This window comes from Lutjanus erythropterus, chromosome 12 (genome assembly GCF_056507025.1).
Source record: "Lutjanus erythropterus isolate fLutEry1 chromosome 12, fLutEry1.hap2, whole genome shotgun sequence".
Classification (NCBI taxonomy): Eukaryota; Metazoa; Chordata; class Actinopteri; order Lutjaniformes; family Lutjanidae; genus Lutjanus; species Lutjanus erythropterus.
The window spans coordinates 2578492-2605723 of record NC_139328.1 but is presented as its reverse complement, the minus strand read 5'-3'; the positions used below and the strand labels follow the sequence as shown (position 1 = coordinate 2605723).

Here is a 27232-nt window from a genome sequence, read left to right as displayed (position 1 = left end):
TGTGTGTTTGTGTGTGCGCGTGCGTGCGTGTGTGTGTGTGTTGCAGCAGTTCATCTCAAACAAGCAGCGATGAAAACTGAGATGTTCATCAATATGTTCTGAACGTGTGTTAAGAAGCGAGCGGATGACGAAGCGCTGCACATCATCAGGGTCACTGTATGTGCTGTGAGATAATGTATTTTTGGTGTGCGCTGTTCGAACGCACATTTTAATAAGAGAATAGTGAGGAAGACGCCTCCACCAGCCTCTGAACAGAAACACCTCAGTTTAAACAGCATCCATGTGTCACTGAAGAAAACGTTCACTGAAAAAAAAACTATTAAAACCAGATGATCTCTGCAGCACTACAGTACCTCATTATAATGCTGCTTTCTCACACATCTTTCCTTCTTCAAAAATTGCAATTTGGTTCTGTTGTTGTGATCAGGATTAATCGTGCAGACCGACTTTGTAAGGTCGGGCAAGTGATCAAATATATCCTCTGTCCACGATGGGCTGAATCCATTGCCAGACTTTTTATTTTTTGCAGATTTTTGGGCAGATATTTGTCATTTTGTTTTGCTAATGTAATGGTCTGTAGAGTGACAGCCGCTGCGACAGACTCTTTATGCTCTTTTCACTCGCTCAGGATTTATTTTGACCAAACCAGAGCTGGTGTTTGCTGGAAGAGCGGACAGACTAACAAAGACGGTTTTGGTGAGTTTACATGCTTTTCTGTCGAGTTTGAATGAAGTGTGTTTTCTGAGGAGTTAATAAGCCAATTAAGCTCGTCTTAATCACTGATTGATGGTCTGATGATGGTCATCTGGAAAATTTTAACATATCATCCAACCCTGCTACTTTGCTGACATGAGCGTTAGCACTAAAGACAAAAAGCAGACTGATGGGAATGTCAGTTTTGAAGATATTGAGTTATAAATCAGAATATCTGAGAAAGCAAAGTTTTTCTGATGGTGATAAATCACTAAATCACTAAAATTAGAGTTACGAGAAGGGGTCCATTTACTTCCTTTTTTGAGTCTTAGAGGTTCCTGAAGATGCAGAAAAACAATGTTTGTGCATTAAATTTAAAATACAAGATTCACATGTACGTGGCTCTGAACAGGATACACAGACACACCGAGGTGAATTAAGGAAAATACCTCCCTCAGTGCAGAGCTGCATTCTCAGTTCACAGCAGTGGTTTTATAACAGCGACCTCTGACCCCTGACAAACCTCCTCCTCGTTCAACGGAAGATCCAGCATTCATGCACTTCCCCCCGTCGTGGCCTTCGGCGGAGCTTCTCCCGAGCATGTGATCCTGACATTTCCCCACAGCTCGGCCCGCAGATCAGCAGCACGCTCGCCTCTTTAATGTCACCTTATGGATGTAACCTCTTGTTTCTTTCTCAGAGCAGAGCAGAGAGGAGCAGGAGGAGAAGCTGAAAGCAGCCATTGTGGCGAGCTCCATCAGCTCTCTGTGCCTGTAAACAAGTTTGATGGATTGCTGCCTGAATGCACAGAGTCGCTGAGTGCTGACACACACATCTGACTGATACATACAGTCTGCGGTCTGTGCTACATCTTGCTGTGCACCTTCTCACGGTGTCAGAGTTTATTTTCTAAGGCTGATTTATGGCTATCACTAATGGAATCCTGACACAGCATTATACATGTTTTCTCTGCAGATCTGGGAAATCTCAGCATAAAGAAAAAAACAACAACAACCTCGGAGCCCATCGGCTAAAATCTGACCACGATTTAGCCTCTGGGGGAAACAGCCAGTGTCGCTGGGCTTCTGTTGAAGCCAGCAGATTTCCAGATTAGAGTTGAACAATTGATCGAAATTTTATCGAAATCGCATCATGGTCTACTGCAGGTGCAATATTTGGTAAAATCAAATATGTAAAATTATTGTAGTGCTGCAGAGGTGTGCTGACCTACACATCAGATCCTGTGGACTGAAGGAAATATATTTGTAGGGCTGCAGCTAATGATTATTTTCATTTTCAATTAATCTTGGTTGGTTGATTGGTCAAAATTCCTTGGATTACAAACAACTTCAAACAGAAACCAGAACGCTTCCAAAATAAAAATCTTGTCCCTTGCCGACAGATTCTGATCTGCCGACGATATCACTCATTTTTAATGTGACTTTACAAGATTTCAGAATTTTAAAACACAACTAAATGAGGTGCTGACTTCAACACTAACCGCTTCATAAAAATGAAGGCACCAGCCTGTTTTTCCAAAAAAGCACGGGTTTAAACCAAATGTCCTCATGCACACAAGGCTGTAATATTTCCTGCTGCAAAATGAAGCTCACCACCGTCCAAGGACTGTGACCTTTTTCAAACTCAATTTTTACAGATTTCTGTTTTTGTAATAATCTCATTTTCAGTTTTTGTCGAATGAACGAGGATCATTCTGTGATTTATCTTTCCTATAATGCACAGTCTAAAAAAATCTCCTCACTTTTCCAGCTCTTCATGATAACTTGGCACACCATGAGTGAGTTCTGATGCAAATACGTTTTAGTGTATTCATCTCACGGTGGATGGAGACACATGCAGAACAGACAACAACACTGTGAAAACAGAGTTCCTGTGTGCAAATGCAATATTGCAAAAGTATAATATCCATTTCACCAGATCAAAACATGGAACTCTGCAGAGTTAAGTTCACATAAACGCTTGATTTCATCCTGTGTTCAACCACTTTTTGACCCCTGAGGCTTTGCAAAATTTACCATAAACTGCATTTTCAGTGGACTAAGAAAAATATCCAAAAATCTGTATTAAATGGATCATTTTTCAATTTCCCCGACTTTCAACTGGCTGCTGAGATCAAAAGGCCAATAAAATAAACCCATAAATACTCATTCATGCTCATAATGTTTCTCACACAAGAAAATTCAGATGCGAAACGGAAGTTAGTTTGGAGACTTTTTTTTGCGGAGTCAACAGTCGTGTTTGTTCTTGAAAGGGGAGCTGAGGGTTATTCCCTGAAACTGTCAGGGCGACAGATCCCCGAGGGCAGGGAGCTGCTCCAGCACAACAGCCTGAGGGAGAGGACAGAGAGAGAGAGAGAGAGTGTGATACTGTATCTGCTGAAGACCGGTCATCCCAGGAGACTCTCAGCACACACGCCAGACGACAAGCCACTACAAGCCTCGAGAACACGCGCTGTCCAGTTTGTTCAGACGCAGCACGAGAATACAAACACAGAGGACAGCGAGGAGTGAAGACTGCAGGAGAGGCCGACAGGAGCCGACTCTTTTAGCTCGTTGTTTTGGTCTCACAGCACATTTCCTGTCCGGTTCAGTTGGCAGCTATTTTCATCAAACAAGCTCTGATAAACTCGCCGTATGCTAACAGCAGACAGACGCAGTCAGAAACTAGCTGCTCACAGTGGAACAACTCGCAGCTAGAACCACATCTGGAGCCTGGTTTTACCAAATGCTGCAACTAAGGAATATTTCCACTGTCCATTAATCTGTCAATGATTTTCTTGATCAATCAGTTAATTAATCCTGTCATAATCTTGTCACTTGAAAAACAAGTCCAAACACATGAAGCAGTTCCCGTTTCAACCTATTTTTCAAGTAGTTTCAGTAACAATTACTTTCATTATCAATTAATCTGTCAATCATTTTCTCCATTGATCAATTAGTTGTTTGACCCATAAAATGGGGACAATATTTGTATTTATATTTACACATTCATTTAGTTACTTACGGACATTTTTCACCATTTTCTGACATTTTAAAACAAGCAACTATTAATCGATTAATCGAGAAAATAATCAACCAATTTATCGACTATGAAAATAATCATCAGTTGCAGTTACATTGGTGGGACAATCACTACGATCAGATAAAAACATCCCCTTCACAAACAAAGTATCCTGAACAACATGAAAATGAAATTGCATTTCAGCTCAGCTCTGGAGAAACGCTGGTTTGTCACCTTCAGTTCCTTTAAGAGCCAAAGAAACTAATGAGAAAATATATTTTGGTGTCTAGAATCGCAGTTGGCCTGTTTATTTTTAGCCAAGAATATTAAAATCAAAAATTACCCATCCACGAGAGAGCAGCAATAAAACCCTGTCCATCACAGTGGACGGAGCCGTTCCTCGGTCTTCCTGTCTGGTTATGAAACATTTGGCTGTGATGATGTTTCTACTGACGCTAACACTCTAAAAGCTAATGGTTTTCTTGCTGCCAGAATCTTATCAGACATGACAGATAGTCGTTGTTGTGTAATACCGGGGTGTCAACCTGCGCACGGCCCAGAGGGAGATTCACGGTGAGCCGGGCAATTTCATTGGCAAGTGTCAAACTGCTCTGTTTGGATTCAGTGTTTCTCTGCAAGCTGCTCCGACTTTTGCTGAGCTTCTGCTTCCACTGGTTTCTGTTGTCTACCAACATCACGATGACAACAACGACAAAGAACAGTTCGTGAAAAATTTCACAAACTTTAGCCTGTATAGAGCATTTTAGCTAAGGATTCAAATTAAATGCCTTGACATAATCTGTTATTGGTATAGCAGATATTTATCACCTGTAATTTCATTATGATCATTACGTGTAATAATTTAAATTTCCCAATAACCCCTTGAAAGAGAGCGTGGAATATAAAATGCACGCTTCTCTTTTGTGGGTCCATGCATTTTAAGGTTTTCGGAAGTCATTTAATGTTGTTTTGTACGGTCTCCTGTCGATTTACGCTCCCTTTCAGAAAATGCTACTGTAGTGCGAATCGATAGAAACGTCTTTATTTTTTTATTTCAAACAGGAGTAAGTGCCCTGTAAGAATATGGAGAGCATATTTTGATACTCTATTATAACGGGGTTTTTTTTTTCATTTTATTTTACACGTGTGTATGTGCAAGAAAGTACGCAGTCATGTGACCTTCTTCACAGGACTCTCATCATCATCGTAACAAATTTTAGGTGACCTTGGTTGCAGTTTACTGACAAAAGATCAACAAAGATCATGATTTGGGTGACAATAAGTGAGTTGCTTACATAAGTTAAGTGGATCTGTGGTCTCCCAGATGAAAGTCCTGTGTTGGTTTGACTCATCCATCCACCACACTGACTTCATACTTTCTTTGTCTTTATACTCGTCACCTGACATTCATGCATAAAATGACATGTCAGTGCAGACTACATGGTATGAAATGACACATGAAAAGCAGAAAAGACGACATAATAACACGTCAAATAACTTAAGACTAGGGGTGGGGGAAATTTCCGATTCTTAGATGCATCGCGATTCGGACGTGGACGAATCTGAATCGATTCACAAACGTCCAAATTTCGATTATTTAAATCTGTTAATTAAAGTGATACAGAAGCTTCTAAATAATGTGGAACTAAGAAGCGCGGTACGCGTCATCGCCGGGACACTTTGGGACGCGCACCTGGAGCGACACGCGCACAGCGGAAAACAAACATGGCCGACCGGCAGCCACCTCGCCATGAGGTCCGAACAGCTCCTTCTAATTTAAAAGCAGCCGTGTGGAAACACTTCGGCTTCTACAACGTCGACGGCGGAAGCGAACTGGACAAGAGCCACGTTATATGTAAGTTGTGTCGAGCTAAAATAAAATACTTTGGCAACACAACAAACATGAGAAGCCGTAACTCGATTCCACCCGACGGAGGAGTCGGGGAGACGGCAGGCTGCTGTTGCTGCGGCTACTAGTGGCTACTGTTGGTACTTTCCAGTTTGCACATATTTCCAATAGTTTAATAAAATATAATTGAAATGAATTCTTATTACAAATGCGCTGTTTTTAAAAATTGCAAGTGACGAATGCTTATTCAGTGAGACAAAAAGAAATGTGTTTGTGAAAAAGTGCATCAATATACATAAAGATGCATCAATAATCGTTTTATAATCGAATCGTAGCCCCTGAATCGTAATCGTAATCGAATCGGCAGGTGCCCAAAGATTCCCACCCCTACTTAAGACATTGGTGAGTTATTCATAGTCCTTTGGTGAAACCAGGCTGAATAATCTCACCACATCAGGATAATGTTTGAATACAGATGTTGTCAGATGTATTTTAATGGATCTGTATCACCACTACCACTTCCTTTAATTTTTATGACAACTGTCCATAATTTCAGACACTGAATTTAGTCCAAAAAGGACAAAGTTGACCTTGACAGCAGGAATGTATTTGAATAAATTCTTTGTGGTCAAACGTTTTCACTATGAGGGTTGAATACAGATGCCGTTTGTTCATTTTTACCTGCTGTTTTTCCACATTTCAAACAGATAACAGTAATCCAAAAGTAATCTCATTAAACACTGACCCCAGAGGAGAGCCATGGACGCCGCTGGCTGGCGCCTGGTGCTATGAATAGATTACAGCTGGGAGGTAATCCCGTCTGAAATCATCCTCAATGTGAAGAATAAGCCGAAAATCACCCTCACTTTAAGCTTAAAACCTCGCTCAATATGTTCTCAGACTCAAACAGGGCGAGTGCTGTTGTGTACCAAAACCTCTGTGGAGTGAATACACAAGAATGATGTTCTCGAGAGCAGGAAGTTCACATAAAAATCATTTCATGTTGTTTTGGAAATTGATGCTCAGTGGACACAAGAGAGCAGTCGAGGAGAATAAAAATCCCACTTTTATCTGCAAAACTTGAAAACCTTTTTCTTCCCTTCATGTTTTCAAAAAACTGCTCTCCTTAACGTCCCTTAGATCCTTGAAATATTTATTGTAAATTAATAATACTGAACATAAGTGGAGCCAGTGTGCGTCCATTTATATCTGGATTTTACAACCCAAAAGATTGAAGGCCCTTAAAAAGGAGAACTGGAATGAATCTTACTTTTACAAACATTAAGTACAATGAAAAATAAAACAACAACAACTACAAGTAGAGGTAGAGAAACATTTATGCTTGAGTCTATGAATCTATGGGATAATAAAAGGCTTTAAGGCCTTTTAATAAAGCCTGTGTCTATATGTTAATGCCAAATCACCCGCCTCTAATGGAGCCAGCTATGAGTGAACAGCCAATCATTTAACAGGTGCGCTGTTTAGCTGAGTCATAAACATGTGACGCAACAACAGAAACAGCGTGGAATGAGAATATGAGTGCAGACAGTGAAGAAACAAGAGGTGGAGCATTAAATGAGGTAGTTAAATTCAAAGTAAGGTCATTAAATCCAAAACAAAGACGGACGGGTCTCTGAATTGACACCTTGAGCCTTCAGTTGTGTCCCTGCGGTCATGATCCTGATCATGCGTCATCCTCAGTAGGCTCGTCGCCCGTTTCTGCTCATTATTCTGTTTGTTTGCGTGTTTGACCCCAGGAGACCTCTTCGGAGAGGTCTCGGGGTCAGACGTCTCAACACACCGTCCATTAAGACGGAGCTGCTGTGTCCTTTGACCTCCTGACCCGACCTCCAGCCACAGATAGACTTAATTAATACAGCAAGAGAGCAGGAGAGACAGTGAGGAGCAGATCAGGAGAAAAAACCCACAGAGGGGAGGGTGAGGTAGATCGTGTTGTTGTCCCGGCTTTGTCCTAAATCTTTGCTCATTTTGACAAAACCAGAAGCAAACAATTATTGTTCATCTTGTTTTTTAAAAAATTGTAAATCTTCAGACATATTCAAGTTCTGGCTGCACCACTTTGGCTTCCAGGGAGTTCCTAAATTTAACTTAACATCCTGTTAATTCAATTTTAAGAGCTCCATGATGACTCAGCCTTTAAATCAATTTCCTGCTGGCCAAAACACATTTAGTTGGGCACATTTATGGCTTTCTTGTGTTCTGGTTTTGTTCAACACTGGACTGTAAACACCAAGCAGACTCCTAAAGCATCTTCCTACACCTCGAGTACCTGGATGTGTTTCAATCCAAATCCTGGAAACTTTTGATTGTGCAGCAGAAATGCGTCATGAGGATCCTGACAAAGCACATTTTGCTGACGCTCTGCTTGCGTCATGCACCTGGTGTCTCAAAAAACTCAATGACTTTGTGGAATTTATGCCCAAGAGTTCACATCAGAGTGTTCAGGCTTCTTATATTTACCTGCAGCAATATAATAACCAGTAATAAGTTCTGTCAGCAGTTCAGGGAAAAAGACACAAAGAGAAGCTTTCATTGAGATGAATGTCTGGCCGCCCGGCCGATAATGGAGGAAGAGGAGGAGGGTGTTGAGTCAGCGTTTGGCAAGAAAAACCAAATGACTTGCAGGTAACTTTGGAGGTCGGCCTGCTGAACGCACTGGATCGAAAATGACACGTTTTTAGGAAATTTGGACTTCAAGAGGTGATGTCTGAATAAAAATAATAAAGGGATAAACCTCAGTGGAAGAGAGAGGAAAGTGAAAAATAGCTTTCATGTTCCCTGAAGGCAGTTTCAGGACTGATTGTGCTGTAAAACTACACAAGGATTCATTTATCAGGTCAGGACACTCTGCTGGCACTAAAGCTCCAAAAAAAGGTTTAAGAGCCCAAAGCAGAGAGCAAAGAGCAAAGGAAATGAGGCACTACAAGGCATCTTTTTTTTATTGTTTTAGAGCCCAGACTCAGGGGCTGTAATTCTCCCAGACAGACGGTTTCATTTGGTCTCACCGAGGACGCCGCCGCAGGAATAAACACCATGACAAATGGTGGGCAAGACCAAAATCCTCTCAGTGAAGTTTGTGAAGGCAATGAGCCAGATACTAAATCAAGCTCTTCATTCTTTTCCCCTTAAACAGACCTGAGGGACTGGAAATGACCACACTGTCTTACTGCTTAATCCATATTATTCTTTCTCCTTTAACATCTCAGGCACCAACATAAAACTGATACAGTGTCGGCTCCCAGTCTACAAAAACCTACAATTATTTAACTGTAACTTCTTTCACATTTTTTCTAGGTCTACTTTTAAGACCTGTATTCACACAGTATTACCATAAATTCTCAAGTGAAAGTCAGTATTCAAATAATGCCTTGACCTGTCTAAACATACAAAAGTCTAGTCAGAGTACAGCAACAAGAGTCTACAGTCACGCTAGCAGCTCTGTAAGACTGTGCTGAGGTACAGTGGTGTCTTTGGCTAAATGCTAACGTCAGCATGCTAATATGCTCACCGTCATAACGCTAACATGCTGATGTTTAGCAGGTATAATACGACGATCAACAAAATCCTGTGGAGTGTTAGCATTACTGCTAACTGATAAATCACAATCAATTATCATCTGAGATGCCCAATAAGCACATCACAAATGGCAATTTAAAATCTATAAAAACTATAAACAATAAAAAAAAAAAACTTGATGCCTTTATACTCAGCATTTGACCTATCAGATGGAGCACTGAATACTTGGGCCATTGGCCAATCAGATGTAGCCCCTGCTAGCCATTAGCTACCCTCAGATTACTTGGCGTCAATTTCGTGACATTTTCAGTGTGTGGGTTGCTGTATCGGTGGCTGATGTTGTTTCACGGGGGCTTTGAAAATGTAGATAGCAAATGCCACGATGCCGACTGAAACCAAGCAACCAATGGCAGGGTCCGGCAAGATAGGACTAACGTGTTACAGACACATGTAAAACATGCTGAACAGCTGTGGAAACTTCCAGAGGAAACATAACCAACCTCCATCACCACCTGCTGTGCAGCCATAAAGAGCTACATGAACAATTCAAAACTAGCCAAACCACAAACAGAGAAACATCAGAGTGACACACTGGAACTCTGCAGTTAATATGCTTATACACATCAGTATTTGATATGCAAACCAATATTGAACAATGTTATCTCACATCGCAGACTTTCCTCATGTCATGCAGGTCCAATTAGCATGTTAATATATAACCCTCACTCTAACCTCCCCTTGGCGACTCATATAGAGACAGCGCCCATTTGTGGCTAAAACCAACACACCAGACTTCAATGTAAACCCATTTACGGCTTTAGTCATATGAATTTCGTGTCGCAAACATGGAGTGACATGCGAATTTCGTATTTTGCTCATTTCAGTGTATTTTCCAAAACACATGTTCACAAAACACAAACACAAACATCTTACACGTTCCATGATTGAAAAACTTCTGTGTTGTGAGTTGCTTCAGTGACACGTGACATTCATAGTCATGGTAACCCCAAACATGGTCTTATTCTAAACCTAACATGTAGTTTTAGTGCCTAAACCTAACCACACTTTCACGCATTAATCACATGTAAAAACAGTTTTCTGACCGCGTCAGGAACAGCAGCTAAACAGGACCCTTCTGCCTCAGTGTCAGACGGCGAGGGGCGGTGACATTTCAGCAGTAATGTGACCAGTTGGGCTGAGAACGTGTTGCAAAACCACAAAGGTGGATGACCAAAGTAATTAGGACGTATCATCTGGGAGCCATGACTGTCATGACAAATTTTCTATAATTCACTGGACTGAAGTGAAAACTTTGACCTGCAAGAGGAGCAATGAGCAAATCATTTAGATTTACTGCATGAGAACCAGGAATATCTGTACAAAATATATTACCAAAGCTTCCTGCAGTTATTCAGATATTATTCAGAAGTGGACTAAAAACCACTGCCATCCCAAAAGTCCTGCTGCAAGCATGGCAGAAACTGCCTTTGCTATAATGTGATCATGACGATGTGCATTTCCACAGCACTAATTTGATCAGTACAACAACTTTTGTCAGAACACGTCTTGCAGATGTTTCAACATAAAAACCTTCCAGGTAATTAAATCCTGCTTCTTGAGAGCTTTGTATCTGACAGAAAACAGCAACAGCACACAAGATGATCAGAAAACAGAGACGTCTTATTAAATTCTAACAAAAACTTGCAAGATCAGATTAAATTAGTAGTAAAAATCTGTCTCTAATATAAGCCTGTTGAAAAGAATCTGCATTTGAGAATCTTCCATCTGCAGTTGAAGACGTTATTTGAGACTTTATTGTAAATAGGTTTGGCTTTCTGGGTACAAAATAAACATTTAGTGGAGCCGAGCGTCACATTTAACTGCATTTGGAGGAAGCTTTTATGATACTGAAGGATTTTGAAACTACACTTTTCTTTCTTCAGAATCGCTTTAAAAAAAATCAAATTTGGGCAGTTAAGTTGTAACAACGCCTGCTGATTTCTAAATGGATGAAAGTGTTTACGCCTTGATTTTGAGGTTCATTCATGGCAGAAGAATGAGAATGAAGGACGGTAAAAGCTTTTATGTCTGTAGCAATTTTTGGACAGGCCTGGGAGGTCACGGGGTAAAAATGTCACTGGAAAGCGCTGCCATTAAAAGCTCAAAAAGCCGCTGCGGCTGATGGCCCTGATCCTTCATTAAATATTAAGAGTGGCTGAGTGCAGTGTCTGGTAACAGCAAGATTGTCCGAGATCAATCGCATGAAACCGGCGAGATAAAGGCGGAGGAGGAGACGCTTGAAAGAAAGGTGAAGGGGGAAGGAGAGGAGATAAAGGATGGAGTCGCACTGATTCGTCCCTCCTCCCTCAGAAATGATTTCTCATCAAACTGAGTCAGTCTAAAGGCACTTGGCTGCTCGCAGAGGGAATCTGCAGATAGACAACCAGACTTTAAAGGTCACAACGACTTCAGATTAAGGAAACTGTGTCAGGATTAACATGGCTGCCTTTCTCAGTCGTAGTATTCACAGTTTTGGGAGGCAGAAATTTTGCCTAGCAACAAATGACCAGGGAACAAACTAATAAAAGCTACAAAATAGTGTCAATGAAATAAGGAAAATTACAGGTTTTTAAATGAGTATTTCAATGATTTCATCATTTATTCTTGGATATTTTTGGCAATACCAGAATTATAGTTTTCAAATAGTGTTAGTCAAACAAGGCAAATTACAGGCTTTTAAATACATATTTCTGTCACCTCATCATTCATTCTTGAACATTGTTGGCAATACAAGAATTGCCGTTTTCTGTGTAGTTTTTTTTTCCTAAAATAATTTCCCTCTCATTAAAGTGGTTAGTCCTCCTCCAGTCATGTTTAAACAATGTAAAATGCTCTAATAGCAAAGTAATATCTTCCCTTCATTTAGTATTCATTGAGTCATGAATATGCAAATAGTAATGGTGTTTACTGCTCATTTCGCTCCTGATATGTCTTGTAACACATCACATTACATCACACCACATGGATGTGTTAACAAAACATCATTAAAACATGATTTAAATCTAAATTTAAAAATTGCATTTCAAGCATGACACAGCACTACTTTCAATTTAAACTTTTTAAGTTTTACCACGTTTCAGTAACAGAGGTTTGTTAGTCTGATGAACTTGTTGACATAAGTTTGTCAGGATAAAACCAGAGCTGAAACAATTCATCAGTTATTAAATTACTTTACAACTGATTGATTAGTCAGTTTGAGTAATTTTCAAATGAAAAAAAATCAAAATTCTGTGATTTCAGTTTATTAAATGGGAATATTCTTTGGGTTCTTTACTCCTCCAGGACGTTAAACTGAAGATCTTTGGGTTGTGGAAAAAAACAAGACATTTGAGGACGTCATCCTGCACTTTGGGAAACACTGATCAAAGTCTGTATATGGAGAAGTTAGGATGGAGCAACGGATCAAACAAACGCAGGACTTTCATGTTGATAGGTACGCGCATTAAAATCCTAAATCACAGAAATAAATACTTGAATATCTATTAATAGGTGATATAACAGGTGACCACACTGTCATTTTTTAGTTTTCAGTGTTTTGCAGCCCAAAACACTCAGTTACATCACTTTGATCAGCCATAAAGTGAGCTCAGGTTGCTGTGTTGTGTTTGCTTCCACAGAAAATAAATAAAAAGTCCATGTTTATGTAAAGTTACTATGGCGTCTGCTGGTACTCTTTACAGCAGAGGTGGTCCAGACTCCAGATAATTAATCTAACCTAAAACTGGAGATCTCATGGATACGCTTTCTGGCGGCGTCTCATACAGACGGTTAGGGCTGCCTCGGGCATCAGTATGAGTCTGAGGGGCGTGACAACCTGGAATGAGAACAGGTTGAGTGCAGAAACATACAATTACAGCGTGCGGATGAAACCTGTGATTTATTCACACACGCAGACACAGCTGTGAGACAAATTTATCTTGCTATGCATGAATGCGCCACAGCGCTTTTAGTAGAAATTCTAGAAAACGGTTCATTCAAACCAGCAAATGTGTTGTGATCGGCCTGTTTTTAAAAAAAATGTGGAGAACCTGATCAGTTCTTTCTCATGTAAATGACTGAAATCCACAATGAAAATGAAAGCACACAGACGAGGCAGATGTCTTTGAAAAGAAATGAAAACGGGTTGCATCGTGTGTGTGTGTGTGTGTGTGTGGCTTGCTGCAGTGGAAAACAGCAAATCCTTTCTGATGTAGAAACACACAAAACATATTTTCAGGGTAAACTAAAGGCAAAAGATTGAAAATGCACGTATGTCGTCGCTTTATGAAACCCATACTTTGCCTTTTTTACAATTTCTTTTATTCCTCTATCTCGTCAGTGCAGCCGGCGCTCCAGGTAAGCCGAGTTTGACCTTGAAAGAGGAAGCTGTGGTGAGCTTGAAGAACGGCTAATCGGCGGGTGTGAATCTCCTGCTGTGTGCGTGTGTGTGTGTGTGTGTGTGTGTGTGTGTGTGTGAGACAGACGGAAGAAGATACACTGCTATTGACAGTTCTATAATGCTCTTAGCTACACAAGAACACACCCCTTACACCAAAACACACACATTATCATACACACACACTCCCCCACAGCCCTGAACAAGCTAATCTGTTATTTACTGACGCATCTGTTCATTTAACAGCGAGTAAAAAGGCTAAATGACTTCTGCACAAAGACAGCCATCAATACACAACCAGGATCTGGTTTATTTGGACTCTTTTCAGGAGAGAAAAAAAAAAAGCAAACAGCGGGTCAATATGAGCTTATTGTTTTGAGAGTGAGAGGATGGGACATGATCCTGTTGTGAAGGTTTTATGCGGCGGCCAATACCAGAGCCTTGGACGGGGGCAGAGATAAAGGATGCGGGGCCAGCAGGGGCACCGAGAGGCTCTACAGAGACGGAGCCGGATCGATGGAGGCTATTCTGAGTCTGACAGGAACAATCAGGCTCAGAGACGGAGGGAGAGGTCGACAACTCTCAACATAATTTCTGCTGTAACAGTAAGCTTGGGGACATTTCCAACTTCGAGGAAATTATTCTTTTTAAAATTCAAACCATCACTTTCACAAAATAGTCTTACGATTACTTTCAGTGTTAATTAATCTGCCATTTATTTACTTGATTGATTGATTAGTTGTTCAGTCTATAAAATCAGCCAGTCGCTGATAGCCAACATATTTGTCCATTCGCACAACTGAGCGCATTTACACTGAGAGTAAAAGCAGAGGTGTTGGGTTGGTGGACGGGTTAATCACGGTTGGCAGTCGCCTGCTCTGACAGATGAGGGTAGTGTCAGACTCAGTCTCAAAAGTCTGAAATTAATTTAAGAGGAGGATTTGAGGGAAAAAACAAGAACATACCACTTCTGTCCTGTCCTTACAGTCTTCACGTGCAGAGTTGGTGGCTTGTTTGTCTCCACGTAAGACCCAGATTCACCTCTCAAAACCATTTACATGTATACACGTTAAAAATAGATCTTTATTGCAGCAGTATTGCAGGCGCTGTACCTGAACGTCATGGTGGAAAGGGAGCCGAGCTGGTAGACAAAGTTTTTTACCAGTCGTTCTATGTTCCAGTCCTCAGCCATAGTCATAAGCTTTGAGTAGTGACCAAAAAGACAGAGCAAGGGTCTAGTATCAGCCTGCCTTTACACAAAATGCAATTATTCATTTAATATTACATTTCTGAGTCTCCTGAAGTTGACATTTATACATACTGTACATACATCCATAGATACGTCTCATTGTGGCACGAACATTTATAGTCCCTGTTTAACTTTGTGAGTCTGAGACGTTTGACAGTTTAATTAGAAAGGGAAGCTTAGGCTTATCAATGTCCCCCCGTCCTCGTCTCCCCTCTCTGTAGTTAATATGTACAGTATATATGTTCACCACATCCTTAAGCAAACACAATTAATAAGAGCAGATTAGCAGCGCTTGAGCTGCGGATGTTTAATTTCACAGCGGGCCCAGTCTTCCTAACCTCAGGAGTGCAGCGTGAGCCGTCCTAATCCTCCCTCCGCCGCCGCGTCCGTCCGACCGCATGCGCCCGGACGCGGCTTGCATGTCATCACAGCCGAATTAAGACAGAACATGTGAGGCGCTGATCTCAGAGCATTTTCAGGTCGACTAATATGAACACGCAAGGCTGAAATAATCTCTCCCGCCCACAGAGTTTCCAGCAAGCTAATACTTGTAATAATGATGCAAACGAAGACTTATCACAGCGCGAGGGGGAGCTAATTAATGGACTCACAAAAATCCTACATGTCTGTGATTTAAGGAAATTGTGTTAAATGGCATAAAATAACACACATAAATGTTAAAATGCATATCCATGACATGCACAATATCCTTCAAAGTGAAGTGCTATTTATACACCATCACACTGGATAACAGGTGTTTGTATATGGGCCGAACTTCCATACTTGGGTCAGCTGAACCAACTCCATCTGCCATCTGCTGAAAGCTACGGAAAAAGATAGTAAGATCTTGTGTTGAGGTAATTTTGTCAAATTTATCCCAGTTTAAACCAACATGTTAACAGGTGGATATTCTCAAAAACAAATGCAGACACAGGCAGGGGACGCTCACATGGCTCTGTTTAAATACAACAGTGTCTTCATGGGACAGACACGTGTTTGTCTTCACAATAACCATCAGATTGTGTAAAGTATCATTTCGGCTTTAGACCTACAGTAACTCCACTGTCATTTTTCACTGAATTTCAGGAGGCTGTTCAGAGCAGTAAATGGAAAAGCTTTTATGGACTGAAAACAGGCTGAATCACCGTTGTTTTTAATCTATCTGAGGTTTTATTGATCTGCTAAAATCATAAAACACAGCAATCATCCACCGCAAAGCAAAGTGTCAGACGCTCAACTCCAGCTAACAGCAGCCTCGACCTCCGACCTCTCCTCTGAGAGGCTCGCTGGGTCGCTGGCTGCCAGCGGAGTGACACAGCTGAACCACACGAGGCGGAGCTGGGAAATCCCCCCTGAGCTCCGCAACAAGAGACGCATGGAGCGGCGTACAGTCGGCCGCAGCACATCTACAGTCATCAACATGACCACGCGGAGGGTCGGCGGCGGCGGCTGAGACGCAGAAGCAAAGCATGACGTGATTCTGTGTGAGTCCAGTGGGAGGACAAGGCTCGGTTCATCCAGCCCTCAGACCAGGCAGCCTGAGTCACACTGAGCACGCTCAGTGTGTCTTTACAACGTTTAGGCTGCAGTATATGAGGTGTCCAGAGTATTTTTGGAGTTTCATGCATGTCTGAACATGTATGACTCTGAGCTGTGTCAACAAGCGCACTGAAAATAAGTCATGACTCAAATATTCTCTGTCAACAGCCACACACCCCTCTTTGTACTAGATGACACAGTGAGATGGAGGCTTTTACACTGTTACTCAATAAAACACGATGCATACATCTGCAATAATCTGGAAATGTGCATAATGTACATACAAGACTCAACAGTCCAAAAACAATCAAACTAAACTAAATGTGCCAAATCAGTGAGGGGGTTTCCATTTGTTTTAATAATTAATCTCATGATTGTTTGTCTTAGAATATATTTGAATGTTTGGTCGACTAATTGTTCAAAAATTGTGAAAAATGCTTCTTACAAGGTGTCGCAGTCCAGTATACTGTGTTCAGATGTCTGTTTTGTCCGACCTACAGCCCAAAACGCAAAGATATTTCATTTACAACCACATAACACACAGAGAAGCTGCAGATTCTCATCATTGAAAAGTTAAAACCAGATAGTTTCTCCTGAAAAATCAGCTGCCAGATGTTCTGTGGATCGACTAATCGACAAATCATTCCAGTTCTGCTTTTTCTGAGTAAAGACAGAAAACAATTTTCCTCTGGGACACACATTTATGCACTTTGCATGGAGCTCAAATGAGCACCAAATTATGTTAAACGTTCTCTGTTGTAAGAAATCATTACTGATCTTTTAAAGGCGCACATGTTTCTAACTTGGGCAGTATGTTAATGGCAGACCGGCAGGCAGTCACTGAACTCCAACTCCAGAGTGAGTATTTTCAGAGCAGTGGGCTTTTGTTTTCAGGATAACAGGCTGAGCTTTACACTGACAGTCAACTGACAGACAGACTGCTGACTGTACATTTGTTTTGTTACTGAAGGATGTTGGATTTCTGCTTTCCTCATGTTACAGTGTCAGTAAAGTTCACACCCTGACTATGGACAGACAGAAATAAACTCCATCTTAATGTGCCTGAAAAATTGATATGACATGACTACAAATGTAGACTGGGCTTGGGCGTGCTGGTGTAAACAGGAAGCAGACTGCTGACCCTGTGGTTTGTGGCTTGACTGCAAAAAAACGACCACAGAAGGACCACAGATTTCTCTCTCTGGTCTATAAAATGCCAGAAAACATTGTAAAATGTTGATCACTGTTTTCCAAAGCCCAAGGTGACGTCCTCAAATGTCTTACATGTCAAAAACACAAAGATAATCAGTTTACTGCCATAAGAGGACAAAAGAAACCAGAAAATATTCACATTTGAGAAGCTGAGATCAGAGAATTTGGACATTTTGTTTTATTAAAAATGACTCAAAACAATCGATTAATCATTGCAGCTCTAGTCAGCTCATCTCTATTTCAGCCCATTCAGACAAAAACAAATCAACAGAACCAACAGTAGAGCTGCAACAATGAATTGATTACTAATCAATTATTACATTAATGACAAACTGTTTTGATGATCGATTAATCGGGTTGAGTAAATGTGAATATTTTCTGGTTTCTCTATTCCCTCTGAATATCTCTGGGTTGTGGACGTCATCTTGATCGACAACCCTGATCGACATTTTTCATCATCTCATAGACCAAACAACTAATCAGTCAATCAAGACAATAATTGTTAGTTGCAGTCTTTGTTGGCAGAGTTTCGAAGTCTCCATTTTAGGGTTAAAAAACATTGGAGTGATGTGGACGCTCGGTGCAAACACAACAAAAGTTATACATTTTAAAGCAAATGTGTTTTCATGAGGATGTAGCCTAAAGTTTTCATGTAGAGATGGGTTTTGTTGTTTGTTTGTTTGTTTTTTTTGCTTTGCTGTTTGTCAAAGTTTATGTTATGTTGTGTTATATTTCATCTTTCTGAACTGTCTAGATTTATGAGCTGTAAATCCTACATCTGACCTCAATTTTACGATTCAAGCCAGCTATAATTTATCCTCAGGATGCCTGACATGTTGTCATCACATTTACAGCTCGCGCCACTCTGAGAAAATTGGAAACGGACCAGAAACAAGTGAGCTGACAGAGATGTATATTTAATATCTACCTGCTGATGTGAAGAGTTTCGTGTTAATGTAGGACCTTCATTCTGAAATGATATCTACGCTGCACTCGAGCATTTAAACACTCATCTTGAGGAAATAAATACTGAATCAAAAGTGAACACACACCGACTTCACACACCGAGGATAAACAAATTCAGTCACTTCTGATTTTCATGTATTGAATATAAACCACTTCAGGTGAGAGTTTTCTATCAAAACACAAATACAGCACTTCATCTGCATCTCTGCAGTTCATCCTTGATCCACTCCTCACTGAACAAATCAGGAAAACATTCATTTTAAAGTGTGTTGACACATTAAATCAGCGACTGAAACCAACCGCAACAGATTATTCAAAGTTGAACTTAAAAAATAAACTTTTTGACTGATTAATTATGTTATTAACTTGGAGATCACGACCCAGTTACTCAACATAATCCACAGATTTTGTTGTGAGGAGTTTCTTGTAGGAACTACTTTCTCTCTGCAGTAGAATCTACCTGAACTACTTTCTTCTCTACTAGAGAGAAAGTAGTTCCTACATCAAACTGCTCATAACGAGGTCTGTGAATTACCTTGAGTAACCGGGTTATGATTGACATGGTTTTGAATTTTTCAAATGTATTTTTGCTTTGAGCACCACAAGCCGAGTGCCATTTCGTCCCAGTATATTTGAGAGAAGGCAGACATCTCCAAAACTCTGCGACTCACACGAAAAAAAATCTAGATGGATAAATGGCGCTACAGGCCAGGGGAAAAAATATTTATTTTTTATCCTGGGTTGAGCTGTCCTTTTAGGTTTCCTCATGGTAAACAACAAAAACCTCTTTGGAGGTAAAGTTTAGAGCAAGAGCATGAAAAGTCCACTTATGAAGGAGATCAGAAAGGTCAAACAAACACATGACTTTCATCTAGGAGTATCTAAGCATCCAAAGTCTAAAGTTATATAATCCTACATACATTACATGACTCGCAAAGTCACTTCACTTATGTCACATCATGTATTTAATATAACATAATTATTTTAAACCAAACCACGATCTTTTACTAAACATTACCAAGTAGTTTTGTTGCCTAAACCTAATCAAACTGCAGCTGTGTCACAACCTGAACCACGTGGCTTTCTGGGAGCGTCTCATACAGATGCTAAAGAGAACCTTGTGCATCAGTATGAGACGCCAAAGTATGTGACAAATGTATGACGGCCTGGGATGAGAATGGGTTGGATGTTTCAGTATTATTCCTCCCTTAAAGGAGGAATGTGTCTGTATGCTCCACGTTTGGACCTATATTTCAAGTCTTTCCTGTAATGATTATTTTCGTAATCAATTAATCTGTCAATCATTTTCTGAAATTAACTGATTAGTTGTTTGGTCAATGAAATGTAAAAAAAAAAACAGTGAAAAATGTCAATCAGTGTTATCCAAAGTCCTCAGAAACCACAAAATCTTCACATTTAAGAAGCTAGAATTCTGACCTTTTTTTTCTCAAGAACTGACTCAAACTGATTAATCGATAATCAGACTAATTGGCAATTAATTTAATAGTTGATTAACTGTTGCAGCTGTAGTCTGGTTTGGTTCATCCACATCAGAGCTCATTCTGTCCCCAAATTTTAAAGAACAGAAACTTGAATAAATTTTTGGGACTTTTTTCAGAGTGGTCGTCAGCTGTGACACATGATCAGTTGGACTGATGTTACCAGAGAAACTTTCTGCCACTAAAAAAAAAACTTGAACTTTGAAGGGAACTGTGTATAAAAACAGACTACTAGTCCGAAACTGTTCCTCTAGTCTGTATTTCTACATTGACTTAAACTATTTAAAAAGGTTGGATATGCATGTCTGCCTGTATCTGACAGAAAGAAAGAAAGAAAGATGATTTATGATTAGAAAATTCACCAGTAGGGGGTGCTGAACCTATTTGGAGCTGCAGTGCATTTTAGGACCAGTGTGTGTGTGTGTGTGTTCATGTGTGTGTGTGTGTGTGTGTGTGTATGTGTTCATGTGTGTGTGTGTGTGTGTGTGTGTGTGTGTGTGTGTGTATGTGTTCATGTGTGTGTGTGTGTGTGTGTGTGTGTGTGTGTGTGTATGTGTTTGTGTGTGTGTGTGTTCGTGTGTGTGTGTGTGTGTGTGTGTGTGTGTGTGTGTGTGTGTGTGTGTGTGTGTTGGACAGCTCCTGGTGCTGAAACCTCAGCAGTCAGACCACGCTGGTGTCACACAACACAAAACGCCTCGCTTCATTACGAAAACTGAAACCATTCACAAAAATACACTCAAGACCTGACAAGAGAGCAGAGCGACAAACCAACACATCAACAGCTGCTCAGACACACTAACACAAGCCAAGGCACTGACAAGGAAACATCTGTGTCAGCTGCAAATAAACTGCTGCCCAGTTCTAATCCTTATGGTCAGAATCGAGGGCAAATATGAGACAAAAACTGAAACCGACCGTAAATAAAGCTTAGTAGAGCTTCAGTAAAGAGCAACATCTCATCAGGAACTCATCAACAAGTCTGGAAGTTTCTGGTGATGTAAACAAAAGAGGTGGAAGAGAGGAGAATAAGGATGGAAGTAGAGATTACAATGGTGGGTGAGGAGTTGAGTAAAGGAGAGGAGGAGGAGGAAGATGGAAGAGATAAAGTACAAGAAGTAAGGGGAGTGGAGGAAGGTGGGAAGAGACAAAACATGGAAAAGGAGAGAAGTCGGAGAAGGCAAAGGAGAGAGGGAGATGGGAAGTGGATAAGTGGAGGAGAGGAAAATTAGGGAGAAGTGAAAAGGGAGGAAGACTGGAGGAGAAAGGGAGGAGCAGAGGAAGATGAAGATAGAAAAAAGAAGAGGAGAGGAGGGTAAGAGAGAAATAAATGGGAGATAGATGATGACGAAGGAGAAAGAGGAGGATGTTAATAAAGGAGAAGAAAATGATGGTGGAATAGAGAAGTACAAGAGGAGGAGAGGAGAGGAGGATTGGGGAGGTGAAAGGAGAGGGAGACGAGGATGAAAGAGGAGTACAAGAGGGGAGAACAGAGGAAGATGAAGAAAATAGACAGGGAAAAGTGATAGAGAAAACGAGGAAGAGAGGAGATGAGAGGAGGCAAAAGGAGCAACAAAAGGGAGATAAGAGAGGAGAAGGATTAAGCAGAGGAGGTAGAAGATGAAGGAGGAAGAAGAGGAGGTCAATAAAGGAGAAGAAGAGAAGTAGAGGAGGATTAAGGGAAGATGGGAAGGAGAGCGGTAAATGGAGAAGGTCGGAAAAGGAGGAGAAGAAGAAGAGGAGGAGAGAAGGAGAATATGAGAGGAATGAGAGGAAGACAGAAAGTGGACAAGAGGATGAGAGGAGGAGGTGAAAACAGGAGGAGGAGATGGAAGAGAGGAGGAGAAGAGGAGAGTAGAAGAACGTGGAGATGGAGAAAGGAGATTGAAGAAGCAACAACAGGGAGATAGAGGAGGAGGAGGATTAGGAGTGAGTGGTAGAAGAGGAGGATTATGGGAAGATGTGTGGAGGAAGAAAGGTAAATGGAGAGGGGAGGAGGATAAGGCTAAGGGAGGATGAGAGGGAAATAGAGAAAAAGAAGGAGAGAAGAGAGAAGGAGAGTATGTAGGAGGAAGATTAAGGTGAAAGGAGGAGAAGAAGAGGAAAGAGTACATAGGGATGAACATGGAGGAAAAAAGGAAGGAAGGGAGGAGGATTAAGGGCATGTGAAAGGAGAAGAAGAGGGGGATGAGAGAAGAAATGGGAGGAAGTGGACAAGATGAAGAGGAGAATTAGGAGGGTGTGAAAGGAGAAGAGGAAAGCAACAAAAATTAGAAGAGTAGTAGGATTAAGGGAAGAAGGTAAAATATGAGGTCAATAGAAAGAGAGAAGTATATTGAGAAGAAGAAGAAAAGGATAAGAGAGAGGAAGAATGAGAAAGAAATGAGATGACGACAGACAAGAGAAGAAGAGAAGAAGAGGAGAGGGAACAATGAGGAGTATTAGGGAATGAATGGGGAAGGAAGACAGGTAAAGAAGAAGAAGGCAGAGACTGGCCAAGAGAAAGGAAGGAGAGGAGGATTAGGGGAGGAGGTAGAGGATGAAGAAGGAAGAATAAGAAGGAGTGGGGGATTATGGGAAGATGCAGGGAGGAGGAGGGTAAGTGAGGAAGAAAGCGAGATAGAGACAGAGAAGAACTGAAATGGATGAGAGGAGAAGGAGAAGAGGAGGTTTGAGATAGAAAAGAAAGGAGGATAAGGGAGCAAGAAAGGGGATGTGGAGTAGAAGGAGGATTTGGGGAGGAGGTAGAAGATGAAGGAGAAAGAAGAGGACATCAGTAAAGGAGAAGAAGAGAAGGAGATGAAGATTATGGGAAGATGTAGAGAAGAAGAAAGGTATATGAAGAAGGGAGTAAATAAAGAAATAGGATGAGGAAAAGGTGAATATCGGAGGAGAAAAGAGTATAAAAGAAGAGGATAGAAAGCAGACAGGAGGAGGAGAAGAGGGAGATTGAGGAGGTGAAAGGAGAAGAGGAGGAGGATGAAACCAGGAGGAGAAGAGAAAGTTGGAGAAAGAAAAAGAGGAGGATGAAGAACCAATAGGAGGATTAGATGGAGGAGGTAGAAGATGGAGGAGGTAGAAGATGAAGGAGAAAGAGGAGGGTCACTAAGAAAGAGAAGGAGAAGAGGGGAGAAGTATTAGGGGAGGTGAAAGGAGAAAAAGGGGCAAGATGAAGACGGAGAGGATAGGAGCAGAGGTATGAATAAGGATGTCAATAAAGGAGAAGAAGACTTTGAAAAGAAAGGGTGGGTTTGAAAGAAGAAGATGAGGAGGACAAGTGAGGGCTTACCTGGTTGGTCGAGAGCTGTGCATTCTGGGAGATGAGCAGCTGCACCAGGATGTGGAGACCAGAGGTGAAGAGGCCTGCCAGGATGGCCCAGGTGAGCGGCAGCGGCAGCATGCTGTAGGTGGCAAACAGGGTGAAGAGCACGTAGCCCACCCCGTCCCCCAGCAGCCCGTAGCCCAGCCCGGCCGCCAGGATCTGCGTTGCCATGGCCACCCAGGTGACCACGCCGCTGTACTGCAGGTAGCTGTGCGACGTGGTGTCCTTCCGCACCACCACTAAGGCACAAATGACGACCTCGATGCCCGTGAAGAAGCCCAGCAGCGTCCCTTTGATGGGGTCCATGGGGGAGGAGGCCAGGGTGAGGTGCAGCACCAGCAGGGTGAGCTTCGTCACCACGTCCAGGATGTTCATCACCACCACAGATTTACGCCTCTGGCCCAGGAAGTAGCGCTGGTAGAGCCGCTCCAGGTCGCGGGACTTGAAGGCGTTCCGCAGCGTGGGGAAGATGACGCCCCGGTACGTGTAGCCCCAGTTCAGAAAGAAGTCCGAGTTGCTCGGCGCGCAGTCGATCTGCAAGAAGCCCAGGTCGCTGCTGGCGCGCTCCGGGAACACTTTAGTCCCGCCGTTGTTGTGCCGGTCTCCCACCGATGACCGCCCCGCCGAGTGCTTCCTCGCCCCCTGGCTCGGGTCGTAGGGCTCGTCCGACCCGATGCCCTTCACGCCCCCTCCTCCTCCGCCGCCTCCGCCGCCCTGTTCGTGGATGAAGCGCTGCTCGGTGATGTGCCGCACCGCGTTCTGCCACAGCAGCCGCTTGGGCCGCGCGCTGCCGCTGCTGTTGCTGTTGTTGCTGCTGGTGGGGGTCCTGTTGATGGTGTACAGCTCCTCGCTCGCGCTGGAGCACCTGACCTCGGACAGCTCCATCACTACTGCCGCCGCGCGCCGCTGCCGCTGCTGTTATTGTCGTTTTCTTCTCCCGTCTGTTGTGTCGGTACGCAGCGGTTAGCACTGTCGCCTCACAGCAACAAGGTCGGACATTCGGACACGGCCTTTCTGTGTGGAGTTTGCATGTTCTCCCCGTGGCTGCGTGGGTTTCCTCCTCCCCACCATCAAAAAACACATGAATATCAGGTCAGTTCTCCAGTCGGTACCCCTGAGCTGGAGTTGGTCTCCGGGCGCAGCTGTACCGCGACTGCCCGCTGCTACTTACACTATGATGGGTTAAATACAGTGAGTGAAATAAGGTTAACCTTAAAAAAACCCTTAATATGATCCCTGCCTGTCCGGTTGTGAGTTAACTCAGCGATTTTGGGGCGACGACGTCCTCTCGTGCGCGCTTCTCTCTCGGGTTGCGGCACGGGCTAAAGCGCGGCTGGAGGTCATCGTCACGCGAACGATTCCAGTGAAGAAAAGGCGCATAAATCCGAATCAAGTGGAAAAGCATCTCCCGGATTAACCGCGGACCATCATCATCATCTCCGTGCGGAAGGCTGAAAATCACCGGGCGGCGTGTCCAAGCAGCAGCCACCGTGCGCCGACCGTCCGCACCATCAGGGTGCCGCGGCGTCACGGAGAGCAACAAGGCGGAGGTTCGGGGTGCAGAAAAGCGGTGTCAGGCGGCAGCTGTCCGGGAGAATCTTTGAACTGAACCGTGCGTCGTTGGCACAGCTGGATTTGTTCACTTTGCCATTCTGTTTTCTTGCAAAAAAGAACAAAATTTCACGTTAAATCCCCTTTTCTGTGACGTTCATACAAGATGCCACAAAAAGACAAATCCGGTAAGGTCAACGGCACACAGAAGAGGCCAAAAAGAAGGGGGAAAAAATCCGGCAATAGAATCCGTTTCTTAACCCTGCAGTGGTCTCGAGACAGAAGACATTCAGACTGTCAACTTGTTGTCGCTCGAGAGGCTCCGCAGACAGGAGCAGTGTCGAGTGCGCAAGATCAACCCTCCGTCTCGTGCCTCTCCATCGCGCTTGAATGCAACACCTGGCTGAGGAGGTGGTTGGGGTGGGGGTGGGGGGGGTGCGCGGCGGCGGGAAGCGGAGCCAAGACACACGCCGTCACAATCCTACTCCTCTCTGAGGAGTCCGCAGATCGTCTCCATGGAGCTGTGTCCAAAAAATTGTTGTCCTGTATGTCCCCCGTGCAGCGCGCGAGGATGAGAAACCTTCCTCCTCCTCCCTCTCCTCCTCCTCCTTGGGTGAACCGTCTCTCCGTGAGTCCTCCCGGTTTCCCTCCTGCTTCTTCGTCTCCTCCTCGGTGTTTAAGGGCGTGCAGCAGCAGCAGCAGCAGCCGCGTGGACTGGATGTGCAGAGAGCGCGAGGCTGGTCAGCGAGAGGCAGAGTCAGCTGGGCTCCGGTTTGACGTCACAGTCACCTCTGTATCTGTGTGTGTGTGTGCGTGTGTGTGTGTGTGTGTGTGTGTGCTCTCCCTCTCTCCTTGTCTTAACCGTCTTTATCATCCCACGCTCTTCTTCTGCTTTATCCTCTTATCCTCCATTTCTACCCTCTCATTCCTTCCTCTTGTGTCTCGCTGAGAACTCTTCTTTCTCCACCCCCATTCATCCATCTCTCGGTCCCCTTTGCGTTTAATCTCACTCACCTTCTCCACCATTTCACTTTGCTCTCTTCGTTGTCTGTCTTTAGCTGAAACACAAACACTGGGTGCCTGTTCCTTAATTAGATCTGGGTCCCTTACAGTTACAGTGAGGGGAAATCTTCATGCTTCAGCATAAGACAAAAAAAAATTAGACAAGAGTGGCAACAGTTGGGCAATACCCTTTCTAGCTTCAAGAAGAAACTGTCCAAACTCAGTATTGTCATATTGAAGGTATCAGGGTCATTGATTATTACAGCCCGAATTCCAGAAAAGTTTGGACGCTGTGTGAAACAGAATGTAATGATTTCCCAAAACTTTTCAACCCGTATTCATTTGAATTCAGCACAAATACAAGATAGTGCAAACTTATTATCGCTGGCTGCAACACGTTTCAAAACAGTTGGGACAGGAGCCTTTATGACTGTGATAATTTGTCTTTTCTATTAACAGCACTCAGTAAGTGTTTGGGAACAAATTGTTGAAGTTTTAAAAGTGAAATTCTTTCTTATTCTTGCTTGATATTCAACTTCAGCTGCTCAACAGTCCAGGGTCTCTGATGTCGCACTTTGTGCTTCATAATGCACCACACATTTTCAATGGGAGACAGGTCTGGACTGCAGGCAGGTCAGTCTAGTACCTGAACTCTTTTACTACAAAGACATGCTGTTGGAACACGTCCACAATGTGTCTCGGTATCGCCACACTGAAATAATCAGGGACGTCTCTGAAAAAGACGTCGTCTGGATGGCAGCATATGTCGCTCCAAAACCTTTCAGCATTAATGGGGCCCTCACGGATGTCACAGTTACCCATGATGCCATGGGCACTAACACACCTCCATACCATCACAGCTGCTGTCTGTTGAAGTTAGTGCTGGGAGCAATCTGGATGGTCCTTTTCCTCTTTAGCCCGGAGGACACAACGTCCATGATTTGTGAGAACAGTCTGAAATGTGGACTCGTCAGACCACAGGACACTTTTCCTCTTTGCGTCCGTCCATCTCAGATGAGCTCTGGTCCAGAGAAGTCTGCAGTGTTTCTGGATGTTGTTGATATCTGTCTTTCTCTTTGCATGGTAGAGTCTGAACTTACATTTGTAGATGCAGAGACAAACTGTGTTTACTGACAACGGTTTTCCAAAGTGTTCCTGAGTCCATGTAGGATCCTTTATACAATGATGAGGGTTTTTAATGCAGTTTTTAATGCAGTGCTGCCTGAGGGGTCAAAGGTCACAGACATTCAATGTTGGTTTTCAGCCTTGCCCTCTTTGTGTAGAGATTTCTCTGGATTCTCTGAATCTTTTAATGATATTATGGATTGTAGATGGTGAAATCTATACATTTCTCGCCATT

The 27232-nt window shown here is 42.7% G+C and overlaps 1 protein-coding gene across 2 annotated transcripts in view; it reads right to left on the bottom strand.

Moving 5' to 3' along the window:
• adcy8 (adenylate cyclase 8 (brain)) overlaps window positions 1-25815 on the bottom strand; it is a 117093-nt gene extending 91278 nt beyond the window's left edge. The window contains exon 1 of one of the 2 annotated variants that reach the window (XM_084731710.1): window positions 23287-25815. In XM_084731710.1, the coding sequence (XP_084587836.1) occupies window positions 23287-24204 (918 nt within the window). In that variant the 5' untranslated portion in view covers window positions 24205-25815. The remainder of the gene's footprint in view (window positions 1-23286) is intronic. The other variant, XM_084731711.1, reaches the window with a different exon arrangement.
• Window positions 25816-27232: the final 1417 nt, after the last annotated feature.